At 47.6% G+C, this 12056-nt stretch overlaps 1 protein-coding gene and 1 long non-coding RNA gene across 2 annotated transcripts in view; one reads left to right on the forward strand and one right to left on the reverse strand.

Annotated features, from left to right (window-relative positions):
• The window catches only part of ATXN10 (ataxin 10), a 153374-nt gene extending 143272 nt beyond the window's left edge, over nt 1–10102 (forward strand). Inside the window, exons 11-12 of the mRNA XM_022597027.3 lie at nt 9137–9324; nt 9798–10102. Coding sequence (XP_022452735.1) covers nt 9137–9324; nt 9798–9800 — 191 coding nt within the window. The 3' untranslated portion in view covers nt 9801–10102. The remainder of the gene's footprint in view (nt 1–9136; nt 9325–9797) is intronic.
• LOC149748098 (uncharacterized) lies at nt 1207–9165 on the reverse strand. The gene is made up of 3 exons (XR_016395080.1): nt 5430–9165; nt 4358–5222; nt 1207–3451 (listed from the first exon to the last, which is right to left on the reverse strand). It is a non-coding gene; the product is annotated as an uncharacterized LOC149748098 (long non-coding RNA).
• Nucleotides 10103–12056: the final 1954 nt, after the last annotated feature.

The following is a 12056-nucleotide window of genomic DNA, read 5'->3' on the forward strand; positions in this document are numbered from 1 at the left end:
CTGCACTGGGCCTCCCCCAGGTGTCCTCCCGTCGGCTGTGGCCCCTGAGGAGGGCTTAGGAGCAGTGGGGTGGGTGCTGGAGCCTGCATCCAAGCCAGGCCCGCCCACTTCAGGTGTGTGACCTCGGACAGGACCTCAGCCTCCTGTGTCTTGAGTTTTCTCATCAGTAGGATGGGTTTTTAACACCTCCCGCAGGTGGTGTGTTTGTGAAGGTTGAATACTTCCTGTGAGCGCTTGTAACAGCCCCTGACACATGTTGTACACTCTGCAGGTGATAACACCCGCTGCTGCCATTACTTTTATTATTATTACTGTTATTATTTTATGCAGATAAACTGGCAGTCTTGGCTTACATGAGAGACACTTAAGTTAATTCCTCTGGCAAAGCTTTGCTTACATGGAAGGTAGAAATTCATTCAAGCCAGCAATTCCTTTACTCCAAAGAGCACAGAGCACTATAGAAATACCCTCCTACCTGGCTGCCAGGGCCTTGAGTGGGCTCTGTCTCTTCTGGGCTCTCACTGGCTTCTCTTCATAAGCTTCTCAGTCGTCAGAGCCCAGGGATCTCAGGTTACATCACACCCTTCTGTGCCATCTCCAAAGTGCAGCTTACTGCCGGCAGTACCCCTGGATGTGAGTTGAGACTCTGGGGCAGTAGCTTTTCTTGAGAAGTTTACTGGGTCCAGAAAGCCTCTCCCTCAGGAGGTCTCCCCTGCAGCCCAAAGGCTGAGGTTGTGTAGCACGGGGTGGGGTCTGTGTGCATGTGTCATTGATGCCTCACGTACAGCTCAGATCTGACGGGAGAACCGGGGTGCCTGCCCTTGTTAGAGGACGGAGGCCAGGCACCAGGGAGCATTCATCCAGAGGTGTTTAAAACTTCCCTCCTCCTGTGTGCGCCAGGAGCTGCAGTGGCCCAGCCCGGAGTCCCTGCACACAGGTGAGCACATGTTCCATAGAAGGGCTCAGGATGACACGGTGACAGTATAGTGTGCGGGGACCCGGGGGGGGGGGACCCCCCATGGGACAGGCCCTGCTCCGTGTCGTGAGCCTCTGCTACATGCCCGGCTTGTGCCAGGCTCTGCTGAACACGTTACGTGCGGTGGCTCCTGTGGAGTCTCAGAAGTGACATTAGAGCCCTGCCCCAAATACACATGGAACCGCTTGGTGGCCCCAGGCCCTGTGGTTTAAGTTAGAAGTGGCCTTGGTTGGCTCTGATCTGAGACCTGTTGTGTGGCAGACGCCAGACCGACTGCCTCTTACCACGCCCAGCTTTGAGGTGGTGAGTAAGATGACTCCAGAATGCGCGATGGACAAAATTAGTTTCGGTGCCGTAGGATCCTTTACCACAAAACCCTGTGGATGTGAGGTACCTGCAAGCCCAGCCCTCGCTCGGCCACAGGCGCTTTGGAGTGGGAAGCGCGTGGTGACTGCGGACCCGAGCGGGTATCATCTTCCCGTTACTTCACCGCCGCACTGACAGGCTCGCTGGGCGGGGTGACAGCAGCCAACCTTGGGTGCCTGCGCTTTAGCCACCTGGGATTTGTGAAGGACAGAGGGCTCATCCCGGCCAGGGGCCAGGCTGAGGACCGTGGTTCCGCGGTTCTTCGCCCACGTGATGACGCTGCCGGGCCTGGCAAGATGGAAGGACGGCTCAGGCTCCCAAGAGGGGCCTTCAAGCTGGGACCAGCTCATCTCTCCCTTTAGACATTGGGTTGACGGAAAGCAAGCCGTGCATACTGAGGACAGTGAATGGAGCCTTTGTTCCAGAATCTTTAAGAAACAGGTTATGCACAGAGACAACATTTCTCTGGTTGACCCTTGTATATACGTTAGGATATTTCTGTCAAAATTCAGCAGTGTTTTATTGGGCCTTTGTACCACTTCTTTGATGTTCTAGTTCCCTAGAGATTTAAGAGACTGAAAGGCAGCCTCGGCTTTCAAAGCAGTGGTGTTTCTGAGATGACTTTTTCCCTCGATAAAGACTGAAAGTCTCTCCTCCTTCTTGTAGGACATATTAAACACCAGTGTTGTTTTATGTTCTTCAGGCTGTGACCTGCAGTTTACAGATCTGCCAGTTATTTGTTCCCCCACCCTCTTCTGTTAGTTGGGGTTTATTTTACCGTGTTCAGTATTAACGATTAGCCGTTAATTGGCAAATGAGAGCGTACACATACATTGATTTATAAATGCTGTTAGGATACACTACAAAACCTAGAACAGTCCGCATCGGCACGGCACTGAAACACTTGAACCACAGATGTGCCCTCGTATTAAAATGCAAAAATGCAGAGGGAAATTAGACATCAGATAGACCAACAATTTGGAGAAGGAAGAGGGAGCCCAAAGGGTGGTTTGTGGTGGTTACTGAACACACACTGGTTTCCAGCACCATGAGAGGAGGCCGGGTGCACAGTCTGCACGATGAAGACTTCCACTTTAGTTTTCTGAGTGAGAAGAGTGCGTAGTTTAACTGAGTGACTTACGTGGAAGTTGAGAGAATCGTTGCAGATGAAGGCAGAGCTGGGATGCACTTTACTGCACAGTGAAGTTTCTCTTAACGTTTGGAGGTAGAGTCACCTCTGCAGAAGTGATTGGCACTTGATACAGGAACACTAACGGTGTTTTTCAGGTTTATTTCCTCCGCGAGGACCCTCTCTTGTCTGTGCCCCGTGTCATAGGTAAGTTGCCCTCCCTCCTCTGCCCCCGCCTCGCCCCACTCAGGTGCCCCCTGTGGCGTGTTTGGACAGGTTCCTCCTGCAGCAGCCAGAGCCTCATTGGAGCCTGGGGTTCCCTGGGCAACCGTTTGGGAAGTGCCTTTTTTTTTTTTTTTTTGCTTCTCTCCTCAGAAAGTGAATACTTGAAGAGCAGGGCAGAGGTGGGTCAGGACGCCTGCATACGGGGTCGGGGTCGGAGACCTGGGCCCACCGGGAGCGTGGCCCCCGAGGTGCACAGTCTCTCCGACTCGCGTGGCTGGGAGGGAAGCAGAGCTGGTTATCTCAGCAGGAGGAGAAGTCATCCTGTCGGTGTCACATTCCGTGCCCTTTTTTTCCTTCGGCTGACAGAAATTGCCATATTTTGAAGTGTTTGGTTTTCAGCAACGTAAAGCATTTTCAGAACATTTTAAAACCGGACTACTACTTCGCAGTCTGAAAAATTATGCAGTTTTACCATAGTCTGAGAAGATATTAGTTTAGATGTGGAAGCTGTTTATTAAGCCTCCTCACCTTGAGGGAGGTCTTGTCATGATGTGGCAGAAGAGGACATGGTTTCGTGGAAGCCTAATGACATAGTCTTGCCTGGTATGGGGCGTCCTGTTCTCAGACCAACTTCATCAAAGGTTTCTGACGTATGTTCTGCGGCCTGCTAAGTAGTATGCTTTGCAAAGTTTGCCAGCACATAAATGCCTTGCCATAAATGGGCTTGTCGTCTAAAAATAATTTTTAAAAATATCCTGGAAGCAAAATTAAACGTAGATATTATGTATAGTAGACATATTTGTTATATGTATATTATACATTTTATATTAAATATAGATATATATATTACACATCTACAGGTATATTGTGTAAAACACCATTTATAGATATTACACATATAGTTTTGTCTGTACACACATATATATCCTGAAAAGTCAGTAAAATCTTTTATCATTTAAATTGTTTTAATTTAAATAGTTTAAGTTTTTCAGTACCAGTTCCTTTAAAAGCTTATTTTTTCATTCAACAAATATTTATTGGTTCCTTCCATGTTCTAGGCCAGAGTTTTGCAAACCTTTTCTGTGAAGGACTGCATTTAGTCAGTAGTTTTGGCTTTGCTAGCCATACTATCTCCATCACAACTCACCAGCTCAGCCGCTGCAGCGTGAAAGCAGCCGTGAACAGTTCATAAATGAATGAGCATGGCTGTGTGCCAGTAAAACTTTATTATGGATACTGAAGTTTGAACTGCAAATAATTTTTGTGTGTCACAAATTGGTATTCTTCTTTCGATTTTTTTCCCCAACCATTTAAAAATATGAAAACTACTTTTAACTTGCAGCCATGCAAAAACACGGGCCATAATTTACCACCCCCCGTTCTCAGCAGCCTTCTAGACACAGCAGTGACCAGAGCAGAGTCCCTGTCATAGCGGGGCCTGCGTCCCGGGCACCTGCAGGACTTTAAGTAGCACTGATTTCAATAACTGAAAGTTAGGTGGCGCCTTTCTCATCAGACAGTTCCAGGTTTAATGTTTTAACTCACCTAACTTGACTTTAAAAGTGAATTGGGCACATACATCTGCTGGTTGTGGACTCTTTTTCTGTCTCGGTTAGTCCCCCAGCCTACATCCTTCTGCCCTGCCCTGTCTCCTCACCTACCTGGTGCAAGGCTGCAGGGCTCAGCGTGGAGCCTGCGTCCTCCCGAATCCCGATGCACCACTGCCGCCACACGAGTGCTCGGCGGGGTGTGGGGCAGGGACCACTTCTCGCTTGGACTTGCCAGGCCCTGTGGTTTCCAGGTGCTCAGTCCCACGCTCGTCTCTGTGGCTCCTTCAAGACACCACGTGTTCTGATGAAGAGCTGGCTGGACTGTCGAGTCCTCACCCTAGTGCTGATCGCAGGGTTCTTTGAAGGCAGTTTTGTAACAAACAGGCTCACGCCTTCTGTTTGGAGTCGCCATGGAAACGTTAGAAGCTGTCTTTCTAAAGCCAAGCAGACAATAAAGCACTTCGAGTGTTAAGGATTAGAGGCTCTAGAAGATGTTTAATTTTCTCCCCCACTCTTGCTTGCTTTCTGTCTCCGTAGAGAGGGAACAAGAGGGTGATGTGAATATTAACCGGGGCACGCTTTCATCTCCCTGTGACCCTCGAGGCTCGGCCTTTCCTGCGCTAACGAGAGGAGTCGTGCGTGCATATTCATAAGCCGGGCTTGGGCATCAGACACAGCTCACGGCGGAGAGGGTGGGGGTGCGGCTTTCCGTGCTTCTCTTTTCGACGCAAACGTTATGAAAGCAACGACTATTAAAATTTGGTTTTTTAATTATTATTAAGTCGGAGACCCTAGACAGTAGTGCCAAAATGTTCCCACTGGAAATAGGGACAAATTAGAGGACCTTTGTGTGGTATTTAATTTATAGGCGGACAGTACAAACCCCAAAATGCTGTGCTTGCTTAGGGTAGAGATGTAGCGCACACCTTTCGTATCTGCCCAAGAAGAGCGTGAAGCGGCACGTCGTGAAATCCTCCTTAAAGAGGAAATAAGATCAGTTTCACTTACAAAGAATATGAACTATATACATTTAAGTGAAAGTGTTGGGGGTTGCACTGTTGTTCTTGTGTTATCTCTGATATTCAAGGTTCTGGAAGGGCATTGACCCCACCGTGGCTGTATGGCCTTCCTCCCCCCGACCCCTCCCATGCCCTCCATTTAACGTCTTTTGCCCTTTGAATACCGGTTTCGGAAGAAGACTAGATTGCCTTTGCTGCCTTGGACTCCAGTGCTACTTCCGCTGGGTTGTTGGTATGGTGGCTGTACCAGGAGCCCGATCCTTGGGAGACGTGACGGTCACGTCCGTTCCTGAAGCCGTGCGGCCCAGCAGGTCTGTCCATCAGGAAAATCGTCATTAATCTCATCCTCTTCCGTGCTCCTTTTTCCTGCACATAAAACGGGGATCGTGTAAGTTTTTCTACAGAAATGAGATACTAAACTCTTCTTAGAACACCGTTATGGGACTTCCACAAAATGTGCTAGTTACCCCCGCGGGTGAACATGATTGAAATCCACCCTTGCATCTGTCCACATGGGAATTCTCCTGTGTTTTGTTGTCATGGACCTCTCATTTACACGGTCCAGCTTCCTTGCCCAGGTTGCATTTACTTTCACCTAGTCTCTCAACCCTGCAAAGCCCTGAGTCAGGAAACCACACCAAGGGCTGCTGCAGAAGGAAAAGCACAGCCTGTGTGGGTCACTACAGTGCCACGATGCCTTCCTGCGCACGCGCACACAAACGCACACACACACATGCACACACACAGTGAGTGGGAGATAGCGTTTGCTCACTTGGACATCAGGCAAACATTTCCCAGCACCGTTCTTGGAACGGAGGACAGAAGGGTAAATAAGACGTCAGACTTGCTTATGAGGAGTTCACAGGGTGTTCAGGCGGACAGAGATATAAACAGATAATCATAGCTCACATGACGTCAACAAACACATTGAGAAACCACTCTGTGTCAGGACCGAGCTGTGTGCTGGGGATCTAGAGGTGGATTCTGTGTGGCTCCTGGCCTTGAGAAGCTCATAGACACCTAAGCAGGTAAGTAAGTGCAATGGGATGAGAACTAGTTAAAAAAAAAAAAAGGGCGGGGGGGTGGGGGGAGGTGTTTTGGAAATACAGAGCAGGCGCGCCTAGCTTATGCTGGTGACGAGGGGGGGCTGGGGCAGAGAGGGTGGGCTTCCAGGAGCGTGAGCTCGGCTGTGCGCCCTGTGGGGAAGGGGCAGGTGAGGGGAGGCGTGTCCCAGGCAGGGCCTCATGTGTGGACAGACAGGTGGGGCCTGGCGAGGTGATGTTGACAGAGCCTGGGGTGTGAAGGGCACCTGGCACAGAGGGATGCGGGGGACCCTCTGCAGGGGTCTTATTTGCCCTGTAACTGAAACCATTTGACAGTTCGAGCTCTGCATGGTGGTTCCTTCCCCCAGAGACACTCGGCATTGGCAACTGGCAGTGACAAGGCTGGCATCACATTCCTCGATTACAGAGCCAATCAACCCTCCAGTTTTGAGGTGCTTGCGATGCATTTCTGGGAATTTCCCTTTTCTTTCAATTATATTTAAGCTTCCTGGTCAGGAAGCTTCAGGAAGCAGCTTTTTGCATCTGTCGTTTAGCGTTAGAGAGTTATACCTATGAACTAGAATTCTCTAGGCTTGCCTAAATTTACCCTCAGATGTTCGCTTCGCCAGTCGGTTCTCATGATCACTGTCTCCCCCTTTTCCTACAACAAGTGAGGAAATGGATTTGAGTAATGATGTCGTCGTCCTGCATGAGAAATCAATTGTAGCAAATGATTCATTGTTGAGAAATTTACTGATGTGTTGGAAGTTTCTGTCGCCCGGGATCATTATTTTTATTCTCTATCCTGTCACAAAGTGGGGGTTTGGTGATGTGGCAAAGAAGGAGAAACGCAGATTTAGGTGTTTTTTTTTTTTTGCGGTACGCGGGCCTCTCACTGCCGTGGCCTCTCCCGTTGCGGGGCACAGGCTCCGGACGCGCAGGCTCAGCGGCCATGGCTCACGGGCCCAGCCGCTCCGCGGCACGTGGGCTCTTCCCGGACCGGGGCACGAACCCGTGTCCCCTGCATCGGCAGGCGGACTCTCAACCACTGTGCCACCAGGGAAGCCCAGATTTAGGTTTTACGTGTTGTGAGTACTTGTGTGGATTCATCTCCAGGAAAGGAGTACCGTCTTCTAAAGGACCTGGGCTTTATCATGAGAGGATGACAGGCAATGGCGAGATGAGAAGACTTTCCCCACCAAAGGGGGCCGGCTAACTATAGAATCACATCAGCCGGGCACCGGCAATTCCCATTCTTTGCCCTTTGGAACACGTTAGCCATTTATACCCCCGAGTGGTTTTGATGATAAGCCTCTTAAGACCAGTGGGTCATTTACTCCACAGCGTTTGCTGGTCCTCTTCCTCATGCAGCCCCGTGGCCCGTCCTGGAGGAGCTGGGGAGGCGGGCCGGCCGGCAGCTGGTTCCTGTGTGAGGTCCCAGTGTGATCCGGACTGCGGGCCAGTGTGGGCTGTGTTGGAGGGACTGACAGGGAGCAACCACAAAATGCTTCCTGAACACGAAACTGGTGCATTTCCTGTGTTTCATTTGCCTAACTTTAGTCTCAGGTTCACTTTTTAGTTTCCTTTGAGGTTATTGCACTAGGGAAACAGTTTGATACACTTTCTTTGTGCGTATGGCAGCCTTTCTCTGTGGCTTCCTGTGTCCAGACGAGGAGCCAGAAGCGTCTCGGCCCCAGCCTCACCGCCGTGCTGGGACGCGGGACGAGATCAGGAGTGCGACTCTTCCAGCTGAAGGACCCGCCTCTCATACCTTTTGGGGGCACAGAGTCCCAGTTCTGGCATCAGAAATGCCTGCATGGGAAACGTCTGGTAATAAGGAGAAAGGGCTTTTTTCCTGCTACCTTCCATCTGATCTTGGGCAGGGGGGCCTCTTTTCATTGGAAAAAGTGTCTGTTCCACGCTTGGCACTTTGTTTCTTCCGAACCAACAGAGGGTGCCAGGCCCACTGTTCTTGGTATCTCTCTGTGTCCCTGGATCCAAGACTACAGCAGTTTTTATACAGCCTTTAGAGAAGGACATCTAGCCGCAACTTAATGCCTTTGTGAGGTTTACACAGCTCTTGGTAACTAAATCAAAGACTTCAGAAAACAGTGCAGTGATTCTATATTCTTCGTAAGGTGTCTTCTGTCTGCTGTGAAAGACGCTGCGCACAACATTTAAAATTAGGGCCAGGGCACAGTAAGGCACAAGGATGAGATGCTTTCTCAAGGGCACAAGGATTCAGACTGAACAGTAAATCCTTCAAAGTCTTCCTTCATCTTTAAAATATGGAATGAGGGAAATTCCATGGTGACTCCCAGCAAACAATTCTTATCTGTAACTGGGCTTACTTTAAACAAGATGGTTTTCTTGTCTGATTCCAGCCTGGCATCTTCATGCCTCATCCTGTAGCGCTCTTATTCCTTGCCTGCTGACTCAGTAACATAATCATCCAGCGTACGTGTGTGTGCGCGCGTGCATGTGCAGTCCTACACACAGGCTTGTGTTCACATACCTCAGGTGTGACTGCCCTAAGCCTTTGCTTCCTCGTTCGTTCATTCAGTTCAGTATCTCTGTGGGCCGGTTGCTGGACATCTCACACACACACACACACACACACACACACATTGGACATACATGTGTATATGCGTGTCTTATAACTTTAATTATTTCTCGCTTTGCATGCGTATTCATAGCACATCCTTAAGAAAAATGTGTTGATTCTGGGCTTTTAGGGTTGCTTGCTCCTCTCCTCCTTTTCCAGTAATGCTCGTGGGAAGTTCTAAAACAGGAAAGTACATTGGCAGATTCCTTCACTCTGGTTCCAGTTCTAACCCAGTGGGTGGTGCTCGCCATCCGAAACCTCACGGAGGACAATAGCCAAAACCAAGATTTGATTGCAAAGATGGAGGAGCAGGGCCTGGCAGACGCGTCCCTACTTAAAAAAGTGGGTTTTGAAGTTGAGAAGAGGGGTGACAAGCTGATTCTGAAGTCTACTAGTGACACACCTCAGCTGGTAAGTATGCCAGAAGGAGTGGTAATTCCCTTTCAGTTTGTAGAAAGTGGCCCCCGCTTCCCCATCACCTTGGGCGTGACACAGTTCCTTCATAAGAACATGGATGGGAGTAATTTTCCCTTCTAAGATGGCAAAGAAAGCCCTAAATTTAATTGCAAGTAATTTTTCATTCAGGCTTTATGCTGCCATTTTAAGAGAGTTGAAATTTCAAACTCGTTCTAGGGGAAAAATAGAAAATGGTATCGAAATTTTCACGTGGTCTAAAAGTTTTTGGCAGTAATTAGACTTTCTTTAAAAGATAGCTAATGCTCAGCAATGGAAAGAACAGAAAACTCCTTGTATGATATTGAATGAGTTGTTTCAGGTTTCTTTCCATTACTTCTATCGTTGACCAAAATTCTCTGTTTTTTCATTTGACTGTTCTTGTAAATAGCTCTGTTACATCTGCAGTTTTGTTTCTTTTTTCTTCTTAGTGAATGAACTCTCCATCCAAAACTCTGAATTTTTGGAATCTGTTTCATGGATTTGTCATCTTCCGCAGTATGTGAACTTGCGAGTGTTTGAAGATTTATTAAGTACAAATTCAAGAACCCGTGAATCTTTTAGACAATAGAGTTAAATGCGTATAAGCTTAAAAGTGAAAGTACATGAGTATTCTGTGGTTTCTTTGCTTTAAAAATGTAATTGTCTGGTTTGCTTTTGTCCCCGTGGATACAATGTGCGTTTAAGTGATATATTGTACTTACTGTGGCCGCAGATAATAAATTCCTCTTGTTGAGCGCATGTCCCTTCCTTGGCAAAGGCTTGGAAGTTTGCTCGGGTCCGCTTGCTCCTCGGCGGGTCGGCCTCCTTCCCTTCATTGTCTCTTCCCGTGGGGTTTTCTGGGCTGTGGCAGGCAGTTGAAGTAGTTTCTCACTGTGATTAATTCTAGCAATCTCTTTTCACCCCTTCTGCCTTTCCAAAACATTGACAAGACTCATTTCCAGTTAATTAATTCAAGAGATGCTGAAGAATAGAGGGCTGTCCCTCTTCACTTTAGGTCCTGGGCTGTGTTGTCACTGAGCCCTGTCCCTTTGGAATGTGGCGGGAGTGAGCGGGTGAGGGAATGTGGGGGCCGTTAACTCTTCCCTTCCCAGATCACCCTAGACTTGGGCTTCTCCAGACCCGTGGCGTTTACCAGCCATGCCTGCATCTTACCCACTGTCAAGGCTGTAAGTGGGAAGGAATAGTTCATGGTCGTCTCTGTGTGCCGGGCCACAGTGTTAAACGCTCGTCCGTGTCTTCCTCAGTTTAAAAAGCACCAGTCTTGGAAAGGCACGCCACTCAGTTTTGGCCAGGGCTTCACTGGAATTGCGAGAGTAGCTTTGAAGAGGTGGGAGGTTAATTGACCTGTGTCTGTCTGTCTGTCTGTACCTCTCTCTGTATATACACACACTCAGAGGTAGAACTGGATTAAGTGAGCACTAAAATCTTTGTAACCACCCAGATCATTAATATAATCCACAAAAACTCTCATGGGAGGTCCTGTTGCAGACGCTTAAAACACGTTATCTTCTTGAGCAGCCATGTTACTAAACTAAAATATCTTGTGAGATTTTGCACAATTTCTGTTGAACCTTCCAAAATGAAAACAACAAACACCCAACCAGAAGTTCTACAGGAATACCGACTGTTCCAAAGTAAATGCTCCTAAGTTTTTGTAGCCATACTTAAATTGCTTTGTAAAAAACAGCTTTAAGCATGTTAAGAACAAAATAAAAGTTTTCCCATGTGCGATCTGATGCCCTCTATATAACTGAAGAAATACCAGCTTCTAGGACTGTGATAATCTATGAATAACATTTTTTTTCTCTCTCATTTGTGACATTCCGTCAGTAAAGAATCCTTTGCAAAATTCAAAATGCACGAAGAAGTCATTCTCTTCTGGGACACAAAGAGTTAAAACCTTATTCTCTAAATAGAAGTCTGGCCAAAGGGAAAAAGCAGCGGGGGTCCCTTTTTCCTTTTAACAAGTTTGCAATAGACACTTCTTTTTTTCCTCTCAATGGATGTATGCACACCAGTGGCATCACACAAACATGTCGGTATAAGCCATATAATAACAAACACAAATAAACAAAAGGGAGCCTGTGAGAGTACAGAACGGGGTGATGGTTATGTGTTTTCTAAATAGGAAATGTAGGGCTTGCACAGTGAAAACATGCCGATGGCTGCATTGTCGCAGCTTTTGATGCCTTTGGACAGATTAATTCCTGAGCACAACAGCTTCCCTGTCCTCTGCCAGCGGACTTAGAGCTTCTGAGAACCTTGTTTTACATGCTACAGAGGATTCAAGCACCACCTCAATCAGTCATTTAGAGGGAAAAAAAAGGCAGGCCAGCCTTACAGAATTTGTAAAGAGACGGAATGGTCACAGCAAGTTTTGTGACCGTATTCTTGCTTTCAAGAGCAGACTGACAAAGCAGTTCAATTTTTTAGGCTGCTTTATTCTAAAAGGTAGCAGAGAAAGGCTTTTCTGCTTGACATCGAGTTCAAGTATTTGCAGAATGATTTCTTTAATACCTTAATAGTGGGCGTTAATATTTCAAAAATATTTATTTTCACAGTTTTAGTAATAAACCATTAGAATTTGTCCACGTGTCCATATATATGAATACATCTCATGGGTATGGCTTTTTTGGAAGCTAATGCCAGATGCATTTTTGTTCAGTAACTTCTGAAGCTAACCACCA

This window comes from Delphinapterus leucas, chromosome 11 (assembly GCF_059928025.1).
Source record: "Delphinapterus leucas isolate spDelLeu-1000000601 "Yukka" chromosome 11, BTC_Dleu_Yukka2, whole genome shotgun sequence".
NCBI classification, from domain to species: Eukaryota; Metazoa; Chordata; class Mammalia; order Artiodactyla; family Monodontidae; genus Delphinapterus; species Delphinapterus leucas.